Source organism: Cydia strobilella, chromosome 6 (genome assembly GCF_947568885.1).
Source record: "Cydia strobilella chromosome 6, ilCydStro3.1, whole genome shotgun sequence".
Classification (NCBI taxonomy): domain Eukaryota; kingdom Metazoa; phylum Arthropoda; class Insecta; order Lepidoptera; family Tortricidae; genus Cydia; species Cydia strobilella.
This window is the reverse complement of record NC_086046.1, coordinates 16,865,317-16,885,935: the sequence shown is the minus strand read 5'-3', so window position 1 is coordinate 16,885,935 and position 20,619 is coordinate 16,865,317. Positions and strand designations below refer to the sequence as shown.

General features: G+C 36.2%; 2 protein-coding genes across 2 annotated transcripts in view; one reads left to right on the top strand and one right to left on the bottom strand.

The window, feature by feature from the left end:
- The window catches only part of LOC134742446 (uncharacterized), a 115,243-nt gene that overhangs the window by 13,940 nt on the left and 80,684 nt on the right, over positions 1-20,619 (bottom strand). The gene's annotated exons all lie outside the window — the stretch shown is intronic.
- On the top strand, positions 10,751-13,188 carry LOC134742566 (15-hydroxyprostaglandin dehydrogenase [NAD(+)]-like). The gene is made up of 5 exons (XM_063675779.1): positions 10,751-10,870; positions 11,121-11,363; positions 11,723-11,896; positions 12,205-12,344; positions 13,020-13,188. Exons 1-5 carry the CDS (start codon positions 10,751-10,753, stop codon positions 13,183-13,185), a joined length of 843 nt encoding a protein of 280 aa, XP_063531849.1. The 3' UTR covers positions 13,186-13,188.

Here is a 20,619-nt window from a genome sequence, read left to right as displayed (position 1 = left end):
CAACTGTTAGTCATGAATTTCAGAATACACCAACATATTGTGTTCGCTGACACGACACTCGCTCCAATGACATTGCTGCCGTCGAATTTTGACCATATTTTAAAGCTACCTATCATAGTTATACAAAGCTTATCTATATCTATCTTAACTGTCTTTAGCTGTATCTTTTACTGAGGAATGCCAAAGAACAGTATTCTATCTATTTATGGAATGCGCTCCCGCGATCTGTATTCCCTGATCAATATGACCTCGGTCTCTTTAAAACAAGAGTGAATAGGCTGTTACTGAACCGATGAGCTCCATCTTAGGCCCTGTCTTCACTTTCCATCAGGTGTGACTAGGGCCAATCGCCGATTAGTTTATAATTAAAAAAAATATATCTAAAATAATAAACTTCTTAACCAATATAATAGTACGAAAACAAATATTAACATCGTAGCACCGTGCTACGATTGGCGTAGCGTAAATTATTGCCAAAACAGAATATCATTGCATTATATTGCAATATTATTGCCTTAGAGGATGAATGTTCATAATCAGTACACTTAATTTTTTTTCAGGGTTTAATTTTAACTATCTAATTACTGTCTCTTTCTTACTGAAAGATAATGTTTTATGTTCACTGTAGGTACCTACCACATCAAGATAAGCAAACGTAAAATATGAAAATAAAACGTAAACGTAAAACGTAAAAATAAATAATCTAGAAATAATGATGTTTCATCTCGTAGTCTCTAGTAGTATAAGTATGATATGTAATTAAGAAATTTTTAGGAATGTTCTTGGTTTTATTCTTAATCGTGTCATCATTCTCGCCGAAGCCGATTAAGATACGATCCAAATATATTCCAAAGTAAGCAAGATGAAGTAAAATTGAATTGACATTTATAAACACCAACGTGAAGAGAACGAAATTGTACCCGACGCCTTTCGACATATACGCGTTATTCGCGTGGAAAATACAATTTCATGTCGCGAGACATGGTTCTCGCGAGTCTTTGATGAAATTTAAATGTGCTACCGCCAACGAAAACACGTCGTGGCATTTCAATTTCCGTGCCGAGTGTACACACGCGGTGTAAGCAGGTTACGACCTAAGCTGGATTGCAGTCTAGACTTAAATTTGCCATATCTACCAAACAAGATGGAATTCTATTACAATTTTGCTGGTGTAAATGAAATTTTGATATTGCTTAGAAGGATTGGCCGTGCTATTTTTCAAGCAAAACCTTATCACGTCTAAATGGCCTCAATGGAAACTGTATTGGCAATGAGTCTCAATTTTTATTTGCGAGTTGCTAATCAAACAAATAGTTAAGTACTTATTCACTCAATAAAATTGGATCATTAACGTAATCCAAAAAGTATAAATTCTTCTTTTTTTTATCGTCGTAGCACTATGTACGAGTAGTTACGTAATTAGTTAAGTCAAGTATCTCGGCAGCTGACTGCAAGCATGAAACATTTACGTAGCAAAACATAGCCAGTAAGGAAAAACGGTTGACTGTCTGTTCACGCCAGTTTGCAAAAAGACTTTGAATTGCAGCAACTTAACTTTTGTACAGCAACTGTGGAGCAACACTGTGCAACAGTAAGCAACTAGGTAAGTTATCTAATGTTCACGTGGTGCACAGTGCTGCTCCACAAAAGATAAGCGCAGTGTGGAAGCACCTTAATGTGTCAACTGCCATATGTTTGTGAAATACGGCCCTGATGTGTTGCTATTTACCTTCTAAAATATAAACATTTTACGCTTCGATAAATAGGCGATAACTTCTGACTTTGGCAAGTTGTGCACACACAACTGTTTCTAACTATTAATAGACTAAGAGTTACTTTCAAAGTTAAGAGCTGCGACACACGAAGTTCACCGAACTTTGCTTGCATCGCCAGAAAACTAGACGGGGAAAAATCAACATGATTTTTTACATTAATAAAATGTAGATATCCGTGAATAAATATGTTTTTCGCTTGAAAACAGGTTTTCATAAGTTTTCATCTGAACTCTGATTTCACGTTTCACCGGCATTGTAGTGTAAACATAGAAATCATGGAGACTATATAAAGGAGCCAAATCTCTATGTATGAAAAGTGTCCATCAAAAAACAGTAATTAGGCGGCGCCACCATACACAGAAATACTACCAAAAACAACCTACGTAATTTGGTCGGGTTATTTGTTGCCTTATATGGTTCATGTTATACTCATGTCCCAGAGCCTAACTAGCGCCACCGGAGAGATTAGGAACTATTATTTAAAGCTGAAAACGGTCACTTTTGCAACAATTCTGCCATAAGAGATTGGCATCCTTTCTATACCATCCATAGTTGAACGTCAAAATTAAAACAAAAACCTTATTCATCAAATAATTTGCAGCAAACAATAATGAATAATTAATTTATATAAAGTGGGTGTGCACTTTTGCAGCTGTGTGTGTGTGTGTGCTTTACATCATGATGTTGATGTAAAGTATATTTTGTATTTGTTTTTTCATGCGTGCTTTTATTTAGTTTTTTCAAATTTGAAACTGTAAAATCAAAGCTACGAAAACTTGAAACCCTCAATTTGACTGTACCATAACATAACACGCAGATGTACCTTTTGGTCTCTGTCTACTAAGTCCACAAAACAACAGAAGCCCTCGGGAATAAGCAAGTTACACACATCAGTTTACTCATTAGCCGCACAAGACTAATCAACGAGGCACTTGTCTGACACAATTCGATCTGAATTCAGCATTGTAACGTTGTCGGTGAAGATTTAAGTAATAAAGAAAGTAAAGGGCATATACGTATGAATTGGCCTCCAGGATTTAACAATTTCTTTTGGTTTTGATCTCATTTTGATACGATCTTGAAGATCGCTCACGCTGAATTAGTGCATACGAGATGAAGTGAACATCGTGCGTAAGATCATGTTATATCTATCTTTGGTAAGATGCACGTCAAACGCCAAGATGATCGTCAAAATCGTATCAAAACTAGTTCAAACCCGTTATAAATTGTTAAATCTGAATCGGAATCCTGGATTTGTAATGGATATTATGATCTGTCAGCAATCAAACGTGACATTTCTGGTTGAAGAAAATAATCCTTATTTACCGGAGTACACTGCGGCTGCCTCGGCCGCATTCCGACTGAAGTGGGCGCTTTTGTCTATGCTGGCATAATTCTACTTATTTCGCGTTTCTCGTTAATAATAAAACAACGAAGCTATTAAAAGAGCAGTCCTGAATTTTTCGCGCGTTCTGTATGCTTGGAATCTGAATTTGGTACAATACTCGTAGTTATGTAGTTTTTTTTTTTTCAATTAATATAATTTAGTTTATTCTAAACGACAAACGGTAATCATTTTTTAGCGTTTTTAGCGTTTCAAAAAGATTATGACAGCACTGAAATTACGAAATAAAACAATTTAATCACATTATATAATTAGTAAGTATAACTCGTAAATATAATTTTAAATTCATCCCGACGTTTTGAGCCCTTCACTCGTGGTCAACAAGCCCAAGGGCGGGGTTGTTTTATTTCATTAATTAATAATTATCACTGTAACCGAAAGAAACATTTCCCAAAACATCAAAGTCCCCAAATTAATTTTGTATATTTAAATTTATTTTCGTCGTAATCTAAGTTAAAAGCACTTTACTTATAAACCTGGCATAAGTGCCCATTTCATCCCCTTTACTTAAATCGACCCTGGCCAAATCAATCAGCCCGATAAAACTACTTCGATTGATATATGAATCATTTTATGCTCTCGCTGTATAATCCACAATATCTACTATTAGGGTTCCGTACCCAAAGGGTAAAAACGGGACCCTATTACTAAGACTCCGCTGTCCGTCTGTCCGTCTGTCACCAGGCTGTATCTCATGAACCGTGATAGCTAGACAGTTGAAATGTTCACAGATGATGTATTTCTGTTGCCGCTATAACAACAAATACTAAAAAGTACCGAACCCTCGGTGCGATAGTCCGACTCGCACTTGGCCGGTTTTTTATTATTATAGAGTCAATGGTCCTACTCCACTTCACCATAAGGGGAGATATTTTTAACCGAGCCGTCCATTGTGCTACTCAGGCTTTTTTTAAATCACTTCGCGCTTCTATAGGCACCCTTCACCGCCCGCCACGCAATTTTCCATAGCTCTAATAAAACCCTGTACAATGTACATATACTACCTGGTCACCGCTTACCACTCACATAGACATAGACGCTTTTGTATTTGTAATTTACTTTGCCACACAATTGAATTCTATACCAATTCATACTACCTACTGGGCAAGACAAAAGCATGGATCATAAACTTGGACACATATAAATAATAGTGGCGCTCTTATGCTATATTAGTAGAGTAGCCCATTTGGCTTCCATCAAAAAGATTGTAGTGATAGTAAGTCGTATTGTATGTAGACACGCCTGTATTTCGTAGTATATAAGTGGCACTTGACAGTTACTAACAGATTTTCACATCTCTCATCTACAATAACTGCTAAGTGCTACGAGATACTGATAGTTTATGCTCGATCGACACTGAAAAAAAAATTCGCTGAACATTGAGTAATTCAAATACTTACTGAACTTAATAGGTGAAGAATAAGAATAAAGAATAAAGATCATTTATTTTCAGCTAAAGGTTACAGATATTCCAGGGGTCTCCGCACTAGGCAGTGCCTGTATCGCGGGGAACCAATTACAATTTAAATATCAGACTTTGTTACAATTAAAAACTATCATTCAGTAAGAAACTACTAACTACAAACTAAGGCTTAATCTAGACACAATATTGAAACTAAATTTTGTTAAATATGGTTCTCTCTCGGCAGGTCAGACAACGAATGCTCAAAAAAAGTTATAGAGAGATACTTTGTTTGTTGGACTAGTTAGGATGTGAACATATCAAAAATCCCCGTAGCCCTTGAGCCGGAGGGAGAGGGGGGTTTGAAGGTCCCTATACCTATAGGGCCTATAAGTTATAAAGAAATAAATTATGATGAATATCCTAATTCAACCAATTTTGTTGTTACAGAGTGACGCGTTGACCGATGTAACACATAGTTTGCAATTGCCAATGTTTGTGTAAGTAGTAGGTACGTAACAAAATATTTGGTTACTGTTTTGCAAATATTTCTTTCTTTATCATTAAGTAAATGATCTCTGAATAAACCCCTGCCTAACACAAGCTGAAGCTCACGATATAAAATGGTCACGTTTTTGAAGACGAGGCACGTAACTATGAAACGCCAAGCGTCGGCGTATGAAGCCGCTTAGCATTCCAATTTTATTTCTGACATTACATTTTCTAGCAAGATTTAATGCATTACTATTTGATAGAGAAGTCATATCACTGATTTAAACTTTCACGATTTTTACTCATTATTATTTACAACGACGGGACTTAATCGCGTAAAATAAGTATTAAACCCACCTCCGACGTTTCGAGGACGGCGTTGTCCCCGTGTGTGTGTGTTCTCCGAGACCACGGGGACAACGCCGTCCTCGAAACGTCGGAGGTGGGTTTAATACTTATTTTACGCGATTAAGTCCCGTCGTTGTAAATAATAAAGAGAAGTCATATGTTTCAAACCTTGATGCTGGACATATTTTATCGTCATGGCTTTTATTATGTTACGTGTTTGGTAGCATTCGAGTCGGGACAAGCTATTAACATTGCTTGGATTTTGAATGAAAAAATAAGAATGTCAAATTTCTATGAAAATGTGACATTCATAATGACACTTTGTTTTGTTCAAATTTAGATTAGATGGATTATTCTATACTGAACGGGAGCCTAAGTATATTCATTCAGAGTTAGAGTTTGTTTAATGTCGGTATGTTTGTGTACAGGAATTGAATGTTTCCATTTGCCTCCTAAACTAATCGAATTGCTCTTTTCTATTAAGGATGTCGGTTTCTATTAAGGATTTGTAATATACCAACGATGGGTGTAACTAAGTAGGTGAAATGATCATCTATTAATCAAAGTAACATTTGTTTGTCTTATCTAATTCGAATTCACTGGAAATTAGAAGGGAACGAAAGATGGCGCGCTACGCGGACCTTGCGACGGAAGATTTGATGATCGCGTGGATTTTCAGGTTACCTCAATTACTCTGGAAGTATATTTTTACTTATTTAAAATTTTGCTTGTCAAATTTCTCGGCTATATCCATAGCTATTTTATAATAAAATAATATTGCTGTGGTATGTGGTATACAATTGAAATTAAATGAAAATTCGACGTTTTGATTTTTTTTTCCATAAAATTTTGCTTGTCAAATTTCTCGGCTATATCCATAGCTATTTTATAATAAAATAATATTGCTGTGGTATGTGGTATACAATTGAAATTAAATGAAAATTCGACATGTTTTGATTTTTTTTTTTCCATCGAGCCTACTTTAACCTAGTAATGAGTCTACCTGGTTCCATCATCCCTAAAAGTGAGCATCGTTAGATTACTTTTAGATCTTTTTTTCTCCGTTTTAGAGTAAAATTTGGACTCACTGATGGCATAGATACTTATAATTTGAATTGAATTGAATTGAATTGAAATCTTTATTTCAGGCCTGTCGGCCCATATCAGGTACTACAAGGACAGGAACACGCCCATCTATGCGTGCTTTCTGGACTTGTCAAAGGCATTTGACCTGGTTGCGTACGATAAGCTATGGGGCAAGCTTACAAAAACGGGAGTGCCCATTGAATATGTTGAATTGCTTAAGCACTGGTACAACAACCAGGTCAACCGAGTGAGGTGGGCGGGAGAGGAGTCTGACGAGTACAGACTACAATGTGGGGTGAGACAGGGAGGGCTAACATCGCCTCTCCTTTTCAACCTCTACGTGAACGAGCTGATCGAGGCACTCAGCAGGGCACATGTCGGTTGCCATATAGGTGATGTGTGTTTTAATAATATCAGTTACGCGGACGACATGGCGCTGCTGGGACCTTCGGCTGACGCGGTACGACAGCTCGTTACTATATGTGAGGAATACGCCGAGCAGCATGTCTAAAATACAACACGGCCAAAAGTGAGCTGGTCATTTTCAAAGCTCGTAAGTACAACCCGTCTACGGAGCCGAGGATCATGCTGTGTGGCGTACCCCTAAAAGTTGTCGATCGCTTCAAGTATCTGGGGCATATGCTTACAGATGACTTGAAGGACGATCTAGATCTGGAAGGAGAGAGAAGAGCAACGGCAGTGAGAGGCAACATGCTCGCCCGCAGGTTCGCACGGTGTAACAAAGCAGTTAAGTTGACGCTCTTTAGAGCCTACTTCCAGACTTTCTACACGAGCAGCCTGTGGGTGAGGTGTACACAACGGGCCTATAACGCATTGCGCGTTCAATATAATAACATCTTGAGGATACTGTTGCGGCTGCCGAAGCACTGCAGCGCGTCCGGCATTTTCGCTGAGGCGCGAGTAGATGACTTTTTCGCCATTAGGCGGAAAAGAATCGCATCCATGCTGAGACGGGTGCGCGGCAGCAGCAACAGTCTTCTCAGGGTGTTGGCCAAGCGCCTCGACTGCCCTGTTACGAAGTTTTGGATGGAGGTGGCCATTGGGAGAGCGAAATAAAGCATGGCAACCTGCGCTACTGGTCTCCGAGTGGCCACGTCTAACCAAATACCTAGCTTTTAGTTTTTACTTAGAGATAAATATTTTTTAGGTATACTATTATTAATTAATTTAGTACTTAACATAGTTTTTAGGTTTTTTTATATTAACACCGTTATGGATCAATGCAGATCTGAAATAAACGATTTTTATTTTTATTTTTTTATTTGTAGTATTCTTAAAAATATATTAGTAAACACACATAAATTGTAAAATAAATTAATTATAATAGAGGAGACCCTTTACATTTTTGATATTGCAGTCTCGTGTAGATTTCTGATGCCATGATTTGCCATAATACAATGTGAAAGAAAGAATTCCAAAAATGTCGGCATCGTTAGCCGCTCTATTAGATGTCATTGTTGCGTTCTGTATAGAGCACTTGACGTGGCCGCAACAGGGTCGTCGTCAAAAATCTATACGTGTTTCGCCTTCTTACAATAGCATAAGGCGCAAAAGTGTTAACATATTTTTGACACCGACTCAAATATCCTTCTATCTCCTTTCCTCTCTAGTTACAAAATGTGAGTAAACGAGACCACACGATCACGGTCAAATTTGCGTGTCTAAAGTACAGGAGATTGAGATGGATCCCTTTTAAAAGAGGTTTTGAGAGAAATTCGTGGTCACCGTCTTGGGAGGAGGAATAAAGAGTGACATTGTTATAAGATTGAAGACTTATCAACCTGGTGTGTAAAAGTAATCCTTGGAAAATATCTACTTTACAACAATTTAGTTGAACAGGAATTACAAACCAATAAATATACCTGTGATTATTTGTGATTATTCTTGTGAACATCCATACTAATTATCCACCAGAATAGCCCACATACTTTTCCGAAATGCCATTTCACATTAATCATCCATAACGACTATTTATTATGCCCACGAAACAAAAATATTTTATTCCAATGGCATATACCTCCAGGAAACCCTCGAATCCCTTACAGAAAATTAATCTCGAATCTTAACATGCAAAGTACGTAGGTAGGCTATACAAGCATACCTACGCAATTAAATTCATATTACCTTAGACACATAACGTGGGCGTTCTCATTACATTATTCGCAACACAAACAAATGAAGGCTGCCATATTATCCTCGTGTCTAAAACCTTTGAGATACCGCTACAGATCACTGGCCGTAGATGGAGCATGTTTGACGACTTCAACACGCATTGGAACATGCTTATTAATTTAGTACAAAACGACCGCTTGTCAGTTGCGTCCACGTATAGGTAAAGACGTAAATAAAAAATCTACAACGTATAGTTTCAAAGATTAACATAAACTTTTGTAGTTGGTATGGAACTGTGAGGGATACAACTTAGTAGTACGAGTCTCAAGCATGCTGCAAGTCTACTTAAAAAAAAACCTACATACTTACCTATGTCCTATGTGTGATGACTGCGAGTCGAAATATGCAGTGCTACCTTTAATACCCGTTTTATGTGGTAAAGGTTTTGTGTTTTGTGAAAACTAATTAGGAGTAAATAAAACCATCGTGAAAAAAGTAACTGGAATTTTTCAGGTAAAACTAGTTTTCAACAGTTTTCGGAAAATTTGTTCTGATTAGTGTTAACGTGATGTCACCAAAAACGAGTGTTCACGGTAACATATTAATATTAATAATACACCTACTTCAGGTAATAAGTGTATGTGAGATGATCTATGGATCCCGCATTACGACTTGAATCCGAGTTACCTCCAATGGATGTTTTCATAACTACAGAAGCTGTTAATTTTAGAGATAAGATTGTTCTGGTTGCCACGTGCCTGAGACAAAATCAAGTTAAATAATATACATATAAGTCGCATGCAAGACATCGATGTAAATCTATGTTTACCCTTCAAAATTTTATGTAGGTAAGTATTTTATACCTAAGGAATATACCCACTGAACCTGAGTAAGTTGCGTGAATAAGAAGACAAATTGTTGACAATTCGCGCATTTATTACAGAATTAGGATTTAAGAATAGAATATTATAATTTTGTTGTGGAAAAATGTCGCTTATTAGGTATCCTATTGATGTTGAGGGTGAAAATATGAGGGTATAGTATAGATTTCTAAGCGAATAGGTACCTGTTAGTTTGGTATAAGTATACCTAAGAAAGCCTGACACACGGCATATACCTATACTTAGCTGAGATTATAATATAATTATATTGGTACCATAAAATAAAATAGAAATGGAAACAAAACAAGTCATCAACTCATCTCTTTTATCATCTTTTTTATGAACTTAATAAAGTAGATATGCACGTATAAAGGTCGGCGCACACTGGATGCATATAACGTGCACGTGCACTGTGCAGTGTGCATATTGTTATACATTGTATATACATAGTGGTACAATAATATGGAGATGAAATGGGGGAGGGGCCAGATGACCGAACGAGATGCATTTATGGAACTTTCAATAGGAGTAGCAGAGAAAGCGCTACTATTGTTTGTCCGTGTCACAGTCTCACATTTTTTACTTCCCCACCGTAAAAGTATGGTTTATGGTGGGTAACAAATAACCCGACAAAATTACGTAGGTTATTTTTGGTAGGTATGTTGTCAGGATGTTACGTGTTTTTAATTTTGTCGCATTGCGTTTGTTCTGTACCTCACGGGCGCACGCGTATAGCTCATCTATAGGATCCTACCATATATGTAATATACGGATGCTTATTACAGACGGCACACCACTTGCGTGACGGACGCGTGTAATGTAAGTACGGCTCCAAAATGTTTGCGCCCGCGCGCGTGCACATCTACGCACACGCATCCGGTGTGAACTGACCTTATGTATTTATGATAGTTCGAAAATGGTATAGGCCACCTGCACACAGAAAAATAATAATTATTATCTTATCGTTTGAACTCGAGTGCCTTCAAGTCAACAGAGGCAACTGACTGATAAAAAAAGGATCAATGCAAAAATAATGCCCGTTACAGTTTATTGCCAGATTGTTCATGAACCACGGACGTAAAAGACGTTTTAACGAGCCTTATCGAGAGATAATTTTATATCAAAGAGATACACGAGTAGTTTGTGATAAAATTCAGCAATCACCTTTTTTATGGTGTAATCTAAAAAAATATATTTGAAAAGTGTTGTTTATCGGAAAGTGTGAAAGATGGCAGCTTGTGGATTAAAATGTTCGGTAAAAATTGAAAACAAAATATTTGTGGTGACCGGCGGTGCTGCTGGGGTTGGTGCTGGAGTTGTCAGGGCACTATTAGCAGAAAATGCCAGGGTAAATAACACTTTGATATTAATTTACATTTCGAATAATGATAAAACACCTAGGTACGTGAGAAATTGAAATTAAATGTGAATTGTACATAGTTATGTGGGATGATTAAGCGAATTGTATGCCATTTAACGAACAAAACTGTTTTGTTGAGGCTTTTTAGAAAATTACAATAACACAAGGCTTACACCGTTAACAACATATTCCCAACTCCTAACAGTTTGTAAAACAAGTAATTTCCCCAATATTGCAGCACGTCGCTTACCTCGATATAAGAGAGCGCGAGGGCGCGGCGCTAGAAGCCGAACTCTCCAGCAAGTTTGGCGCCCTAAGAGCCAAGTTCATAAAATGCGATATTGCCGACGAGCATCAACTCAACTCGGCGTTTACGCAAGTTATAGACAAATATCGTCGGCTAGACGGTGTCATTAATAACGCCGCCGTTTTGAACACTGATGAGACGCAGTACTTTAAGAAGATTGTTGACATTAATTTTGTAAGTATTATTAAATAAACTATTTTGCTTTATAACGTAGTTATAATAGTATACTTTTATAATTTTACAGGACTACTAGTTTTACTGTACTACTCTCTGTTTTGTTCTACTGTTTTTTTTTATATACTGCAACAATAAATGACTTTTTTTTAAAGTATTCCGCCATTTTTTTGCAAACCATAAATGTTTTTTTTTCTATAAATCATCCTGATCAATCAATCTCATTCAATCTCAAAATCAATTAATAAAGAACATTCTCTTAGTATTATTTTCTTCATTTGTACATATTGCTTCCGTTACTGACATATTATTTCTCCCCTTGTGTAATAATCACGCTTTCCTGCTTCATGTTTACTTAGACAGCTACAATCCAAAGTTCGTTAGTGGCATTAGACTTAATGCGGGCCGACAAAGGAGGCGCGGGTGGCACAATCCTCAATATTTCTTCCTTATGGGCTCTCAGAGGTGACAGTCAGCTACCTGTGTACGCAGCCACAAAAACCGCGGTGCTTCATTTCAGCAATGCCATTGGGGTAAGTTGTACAAACTGCATTACTGAAGTTTCTAACCGTTCATTTGATCAATCCTTAAGGCAAACTTTGCTCTATACTCAGTTTCAACTCAATAACTATGAATATATAATTATAAACTGTAACAGATAAATATAGTTTATATAGTATAGCGTAGTATAGTGTAGTATAGTTTATAGTTTATGAATATATAGTTTGTTGATTATGTGTGTTTTGTTTGTTGTTATATTGTGCGCATGCTTATTTCTGCAAAACAGATGTTCGCGTGCATTTTGTTAGAAAAATATCAATAATTATAAATATCTTTACAGGGAAAACAGAACAACAAAAAAACTAATGTAAGGGTTATGACTGTTTGCCTTGGTCCCACTGATACCGCAATCCTACACAGAAACAGCTTGATAGAAGATAAAGACTCTGCGTTCATATCACATGCAGACAAAAGACAAAGGTAAAAAAATTGTATGTATATATATGTAGTTTGCAAAAGATGAGATTATAAGGAAAGAATAAAAGAGGTTCCCTATTGTGTTGCAGAAAGTTTTTTGACATATTTTTGTATTGCATACTTACTTTACTTGGAAGAAATGTCGTTTCGCATAATTAAATTTCGCATACTGCTTTTCGCATAATATTACTTTGCAGAATTTCTTTTTGCATACTTAAATTTGGCAGAAAACCCTAACCTAACCCACTTAGAAAATTCTGTCAAATGAATATTTTGGCAAGTGTATATTTATGAGAAAGTATCATTCGACTTAAAGTTTTCTGCGATACGTGTTATGCTAAGTGTGTTTCTGACAAATAATATTCTGCCAGATGAGGGGAACCCAATAAAAGATCAACTTAAAAACAAAACCATGTTATTTTACACATAAATCAATATTAGTCACGAAGTGAAGCGGATTTCGTTGTTCCTCATGATGAGTATTCCTCTTATTCACATAATCCTCAACCCTAATATATGCAACGTGCCAAAGGCTTTCTCGCGATTAGACAGCTTTTACTTCATTTTCCCCTAACAATAAAGAGAAATTTTTCCCGATAAAAATGGGATTTATGCCGTAAAGTCTTCGCCAACGTAAGTGGGGTTCATAAACATTTTTTTACGAGTTTTTCTTTGTAGGGTTGAGTCGGCTGTCACCGGCATTATAGAGGTCATCCGTGGAGGCCAAAGTGGAACTACGTGGATGGTTTCCAATGACAATCCAGCTGTGAATATCACAAAAAATGTCAACGAAAGCTACGAAGTTCTTTCCAAAGGTGTCAACGATTTGTTATTGGGCCCATGAATATATTTATTGTTAATTAACACGCGATATTTGCTTCGACGTTACATAAATTCATTTTCTTATTTGCACATTAATATATCAGAGACACTTTGTATCCTAAAGGAAAAATAAATTTTAGGAAAACGTATCGATGAACTTGGAACGGTTATTTAAACGTTCCTTGAATGATAATATTGGTTCTTTTTTTGCAAGAGCGATCGACGTCATCAATCGGACGTTAAATTTCTACTTCCATTTTACCATTTTCGTTTATATTTATTTTATATTATTGGGGATGGGAAATTGTTAAAATGTCAGGGTATGATTATATACACGTATTCTGATCATCGTCTTTTAATAAAAGATTTATTGACGCATAAAAAATTGAGTTTTTCTTTCCCTTCAGATGGAAATTTTGAGGGTTATACTAAGTACTCGAGTAATTGCTCCTCGTGTAAATATGGAGAATAAACTGCAAATTTGTATGCAAGAGCGCTGTAAGTCGGATAAAGATCTGCGAATAGGTACCAAAGTCAAACACGCATCGCAATGAGGCATATCGCAATCGTCAAAGCAATTAAGCGTCGGTGTTCTAACTGGGGACGTGGAGTTGGCAGCAAAGTGCAGTAGTCGCTCCTCCTCTCCCCAAGATCTGGCTAATTTATGATCTAGAATTAGCCTTAATCTAAACCGCTGCGCTTCCAGGCGGAGCGACACAAAAAGGGACAAACTCGTTGTCTCACTGTGCGCTAAATTCTGGTGTAAAAAGTTATTTTTTAACAATTTCAAACATAATTCGCTTAGGGTTTTAGTGGATTAACGGTGAGCGGCACAAGAGAGAAATATTCAATTAATGGATAGTTTCATTTTTACGCGCGCTACTGGTTTATAGTTTTTTTTCGATGTACGTTAATTTAACACTTGAATAATAAACAAATTGTCTTTATTGGAAAAGTACCCAACAATTGTGTCCGTAGCCTAGTTAGTGACCTTGCCTACGAAGCTGGAGCTCCCGGGTTCGAATTCCGGGAAGGACATTTAGGGATGACTCACGTTATAACGGCCCGGGTCCGTACCGGGGCGCCCGACACTTCAGTCTTCTATGGAAATCACCGATCACCTGTCATAGAACATAAGTGTCGGGCGCCCCGGACAGTTCAGGTGAAGCATCCTTTAGTTGGGCGTTTTCTAAAATAAATATTGAGAACCTTATTCTTTCAAATCTGGATATTCTTGGGCTCATTCTACTTAGAATCGACAGCATTCTCCACCCTGCCATTAAAAAAAGATGTCCCAAAATGTCCATTCCATTACGTCACGTTTTTGTGTGAACTTTTTTACTTTTATGTGCGTGACGTAGTGGAATTTATAATTATCATACAAATTTAAGGGACATTTTTTTATCATCAGGATTGAATATGCTAGTGATTCTGAGCTGAAAGAATCCAAACACACCAAGATCTGTAAGAACCAGGTTTTCAATATTTATTTTAGAAAACGCCCAGTTGTGTGTGATACGAATATTTGTGTCTAAGTTAAGTACCTATGTTTTCTACGTATGTACCGTCTAGTATCGTGTATTAGTACCCACAAGGCTTTTTGAGCTTACTGTGGGACCAAGTCGATTCGTGTAAGATTGTCCGATATTTATTTATTTATTTGTATTCCATGGTTTTGTTTATTCCACAATTTCTTTTCACATCTTATCTTCTTAAATTAAAAATGGCAAAACCCTAAACACTGTATAACAATAGATTTTAAGTAATTATGTACCTAACCAATGGATCATAGAAATCTGAATAATGAAATTATATATAGGTATATATAGGTGTATAAATTACTTTTTTTTGTTCATTAATAAGTTAATAATTTAGCACATTAAAAGATTAATCATCAAATAAGTAAGACAAATGAATGAAATATTTTTTAGCTGAATTGCAATATAGTTTGATTGAAACGTTTCTAAATAGAAAACTTTTAGGATCAATTGTTTCGGGCGCTCAAATACAACAAAAGCAATGAGAGTTTTTAACGCTTTCTGCTTTATACACTAAGTTCGTTATCCTCGAAGTTTTAGCTAATTCCAATAAACCGGTTGACGAAAAGATACAAATAAAGTACCTAAATAATATGTAAAATAACAAACTTTGACCTGAGAGCTGTATTTCAAAAATAGTAATAAATGGACAACTGAAATTTATAAGTACATAATGAATATTTATTTCTATTAACGCTCTAACAACAAAATAATAAATTAAAAATAAATACCTAAATAATTAAAGGGGACTCTCCATCTCCAGTTTTTTATCGCAGTAACGGTTAACGATTCAAACCTCAACCTGCACCGGTATCATGGTTGCGTTTTTGTCACTAGTCATATCATGCGCAGAGTTGGACAAAAATTATCTATTTACGAATAACCGGGAAGATAACTAAATCATCTTTTATTTGAAATAACTAAATAATCCGTCATTTGTTATTTTGAATTTATCTAGTTTCATTTTTATGTAGATAAATTAGTTGGGATTTTAAATAAAAGATGAATGTCAGTAGTACAGTGTCAGTGTGACGGACTCGACGTGACATTCTATAAATTTATTATTATAAACTTACTTCAATAACAAACGAGGCCAGTTATCTAGATAATTTATCTAAATTAAAAAGTAGTCATCGCATTATTTGTGATTGAATTTATCTTCGATTAATTTATTTGAAATGATTTTATTTGAAATAATTATCTAGGTAAGAAGTTATCTAGATAACGCCCAACTCTGATCATGCGTCACTTTCGCACTTACGTACTTGTTAGAGCGTGACAGGTATGGTGACAAATGATAGACCTCACAAACATCAAAGCATTTATACATTTAAAAAAAATTGATGACGGTACTAATAAACCCTTTGGGTTCGAGTCCTACTTGCACTTAAACGTTTTTTTTTAAGTTTATTCTTCAAAACAAATCAATGTTTACATGATTTACGGTACACAAATTTATTTGAATAGCGTTATAGGTACTTACCTAGTTATCAAGTCAGAAAGAGTTGTTCAATAATGAACTTTGGTACGAACTTGTTTTTAAACATTCACTGAATATACCTAAATATAAAAATAAGCTACCACTAACAATAAACTTACTTATGCACCGTAACAAGGTCCATTTATGGAGGATCCGGGCCCGAAAACTACCTCAAATTGCGACTTTGAACCGTAATCTGAAAGGCTGTTCTTAAATTATAACCCGTATGCCCAATAATCATAAATTAAGACAAGCTTTAGCTAGTTTACCCAGTCTATTGTTTTCAAAATTGCGTGTTGGTTTAACTGTAAGTTGATTGATCATTGTAGGTACAGTCGCCATCAGATATATCGGAGCGGCCAAGGTGTTCACAATATCTGAACACGCACTCTAACGCCTTGACAATAGAGACGTATATTGACCGGGATATAGACCGTGATTACCTTTTGTATTATTTGTGAGCTCTCGATATTTCGACGCAGTTACATGCTTCATGCTCACGGGTGACTGAAGATAGCCCAGATAGTCAGTCACCCGTGAACATGATGCATGTAACTGCGTCGAAATATCGGGAGCTCACAAATAATACAAAAGGTAATCACGGTCTATATCCCGGTTAATATAAGTCTAGTGAAACTAACCGTGAATCATTCAAAACTCTAATAGAGACGTGTTCAGATATTTGTAAGCGCCTTGGCGGCTCCGATATATCTGATGGCGACTGAACGACATTCATACGTTAATATTCACACCACACAAAATCGCATTAATATTAAATATATATTATGGCATACATACCTTATATGTATGCCATAATATATATTTGACAGCCGTGAAATAAGGCATTCTTTCGGAATAAAATGCAGATTATTTAACTGTATACTTTTTCTAAGTGGTTTTTTTAAGTGGCAGTGGGCGGGGCACATTGCTCGCAGAACTGATGGCCGGTGGGGCCGGAAGGTTCTGGAGTGGCGTCCGCGTACCGGAAGACGAACTGCCGGTAGGCCTCCAACGAGATGGAGCGACGACCTGGTGAAGGTCGCGGGAATTCGGTGGTTGCGAGCGGCACAGGATCGGTCGGAGTGGCGAGCCTTGGGGGAGGCCTATGTCCAGCAGTGGACGTCTATCGGCTGACATGATGATGATGATGATGATGATACTTTTTCTTAGGATTCTTAAGAACTTAGGCAAGTGCTTTTATTTGCAATTTCCAACAAAAAATAATACCAGACATGATTGATACCTTAATTATCATGCGAAAGCATTCCGTTTTAAAATGAGAACGTAATTTCGATTGTATGGCGGTAGCAACGTTCCTGTAACCATTAAATAGTCACTGTTATTTCACTACAACATCTGCAACATATCGCACCCTTTCAGCACAGTATGATTATCAATAGCCGCAGTAATGGCATTGGTCTAACGAGTCCGGCCTGAATAGCACTGTATCAATGTGACGCAAACGACGATTGACCCAGTTCCAGATTCGATGGAACCACGGCACGACAGGTTAATGCTCATATAGGCTTTGTGGAGGGAAACTAAAGAAGAAATGGAGCCTGCGAAAGGACTGCCCAATTGCCCATACAGCCTTCGTGATGCCGCTTTCCTCGAAATCGTTCATTCTGTACAAATGAAGATCAGTATGTACACTTTTTTATTGAACAAAGAGACTAAACAAGTCACTAAACAACCAATAAAAATATTTTGTATTTGATTAATGACTTTATAATATGTTTGTTGTTGATAAATAAAAACCTTTGTGACGGCTAATCAGATACCGTTGCCTAATTGCCTAGTTATGTCAAATTATTGTCACGACGCAAAAACTATCACAATGATAGCACAATGAAGGAATACAACAAAAAATCAATTAATATTATTCCTCAATCAAGCACATTATACAGTTTAGCACTGCTTATTGAACCACATCCTACTGGAGGGGAGAAACAAACACAATTTCCGGTCACTGCGTGGACCGCCTGACCTGTTTTATAGGGTGCCTTACTTTTATGTAACTTACTACGGGACCCAGATCGGTATTCGATACTGCATGGGTTTTCTGTAGGTATATGTTTGTATGTATAACGGGTCTTCATTGTTTGACATAATTATTGAAAGTCATAATGTAATGATTGTCATATTTTGATTAGTCATAATTTGGTTTTTCTTAGAAACGCGTAATTTCAGGATTGCCATAAAACAAACCTAACCTAACCTAACCTATCTATAGGATAACTCGAGGAAAATCCTGAAAAGTTAACGGTTTCAGAATTATGACCAATGATAATATGACAATCATTACATTATGACTTTCAATAATTATGTCAAACAAAGGGGGCATGTAGAACATTTAAAACTTTCGCGTTTTGAACACATATTAAAACATATTTCTACCGGGTCTATCGCTAATTTATTTTTATTTCCGATGTTTTGACGCAGGTTTCACTTCTCGTGGTCACGAATATAGCTAAAAGGTATACCTATTACGTATATATTTTAGTAAGTTTATTTTATTTCATATAAGCTTTCTAGGTACTTCGTAGGTACATATAGAGTTTCGTGAATAGTCTGCATTTATTTTCGATGCAAGGTATAGTTTCAACCGGCCTGTTATTTTAAAAGACAGCTGCTAGAAACTTATGAGGTTCATGATAATAATGGTTTTGTCATTGTATATTTAATAAGACAAATGATTTAATAAAAAATAATATAAAATTTACTTTTAGGGGTAGATTGGCACCATTCAGACACGGGGTAGATTCATACAGCCACTCTTACAGCATATCGGAGCAGCGTAGGTATTTATTACAGCTTTGCGTGTAAAAGTATTAGCCGTTGGCAATAGTGTCAGGTGTCCACGAAGTTAGCCGCCAACGCAGCCGTTGTAAGCGACATGAGAGGAAGTAATGTGTTTTTGCACTCTCAAAGTAAATATACTTATATTCAGCATATTCTCAGATGTTTCGTGCTGAAGTAGTGTTAAATTGTATGTAAATATTGCTCAACGGTAAGTAACTACGATCACGAGGATAGCAAGTAATGTATATATTTTGTAGGATTTTCTACATGATTTATGGACAGGTGCAAATCTTAAATTTTTTTACCTGTGGGGTAGGTTCGTACACCTACTAAAGGGGCACATTCGTATTACAAATAAACTGTACGAATGTACCCCAATTAACAAGATTTCCAAAAATCATAGGGAATCATAAGCAGAAAGACATTAGATTCACATTAATGGATAAAATAAAATATCATGACGTCGGCAAAAGATGTTTTGGAAGGAACATTGTCTCACAAAAACCTGCCTGTACCGTGTTACATTTTGTAATGTAAGAAAAGTATGTTTTTGTTAACAATAGGTTTTAATGTTTAATTTATTATATCTTTGCTATTTTCATGCCCAATCAAAAAGATATTTGATAATTATTTTGTTGGTGTCTGAATGTTCCCTTACCTATGTATAGATGTAGCCCCTCGGTGGGGTAGATTCATACATTCGAGAGCTTCTACTAAAACTCAATTCGTTCATTTATTAAAAAAGTTATCGACTTCTAACTTTTTTAGTTGGCAGCTGAATGTACGCAGAATGTTATAATAACTAATTGAGCAATCTATCTTTAAAACCAATTTTAGAAAAATCAAAATTAAGAAAATTTCCGAATGGTGCCTATCTTCTACTCTGTTATGATTTATGACATACATACATCCAAAGATCTAAGAAGACAAGTCTAAAGTTATCTCATAAACATTCATGAACAGGATAAAGGGAAATGAGAAAGAGTGAAGACAATGTACACAAAAAGGCAGCCTTAATCCTGAAATCGCTACATCCATTCTAATTATGTACATCACATAAAAGTTCAGGAACAAAGACGTGAAATAAAAGTTTTCCGAGTTACTGCAAAGTCTGTCTAATTGCATGCAAATTAAAGGATACAGTTCTAACAGACAACTCAGTGGAAATTAAACAGAGAAATGGGTAATGAACGTGAAACGAACTCGAAAACAAAACGTTGCGAGAACGTTAATGAAACAAATTGGTTACCTTAAGCTGGTACTTCTTACCAAACGGTAAATTCTTATGTAGCCAAATTTAGGGCGTTGAGTGTTCAGCAAGACACGATAAAATACCTACCTTACAATATTGCAGCACTTTAAATATGAACTATGAACTACAAGTAATATATACGTACCTGCTTATTAGAACTAATAAGTCTTAGATTTCAAAGCAGTTCCCATAAACAGAAAGCAGTTGGTATCGGCCGTCGACTTGATCATCATGAGTGAAGTTTCTATTAAACTTTGTGATAAAATACTAAAATGGGATATATGGGCAAATTTGAAAGTACAAGGTTGACTAAATTTGAATGGACAAGGCATAAAAAGGCAAAAAAATTTACATACTTAAACCTGAATATAAATGCTTTGAGGT

What these genes read in the sequence shown, in the direction of transcription:
- LOC134742566 (XM_063675779.1), top strand. Translation starts at nt 10,751, where the DNA reads ATGGCAGCTTGTGGATTAAAATGTTCGGTAAAAATTGAAAACAAAATA. An exon ending in TATTAGCAGAAAATGCCAGG is followed by an intron (nt 10,871 to 11,120) that starts GTAAATAACACT and finishes CCAATATTGCAG; the next exon opens with CACGTCGCTTACCTCGATAT. An exon ending in ATTTCAGCAATGCCATTGGG is followed by an intron (nt 11,897 to 12,204) that starts GTAAGTTGTACA and finishes ATATCTTTACAG; the next exon opens with GGAAAACAGAACAACAAAAA.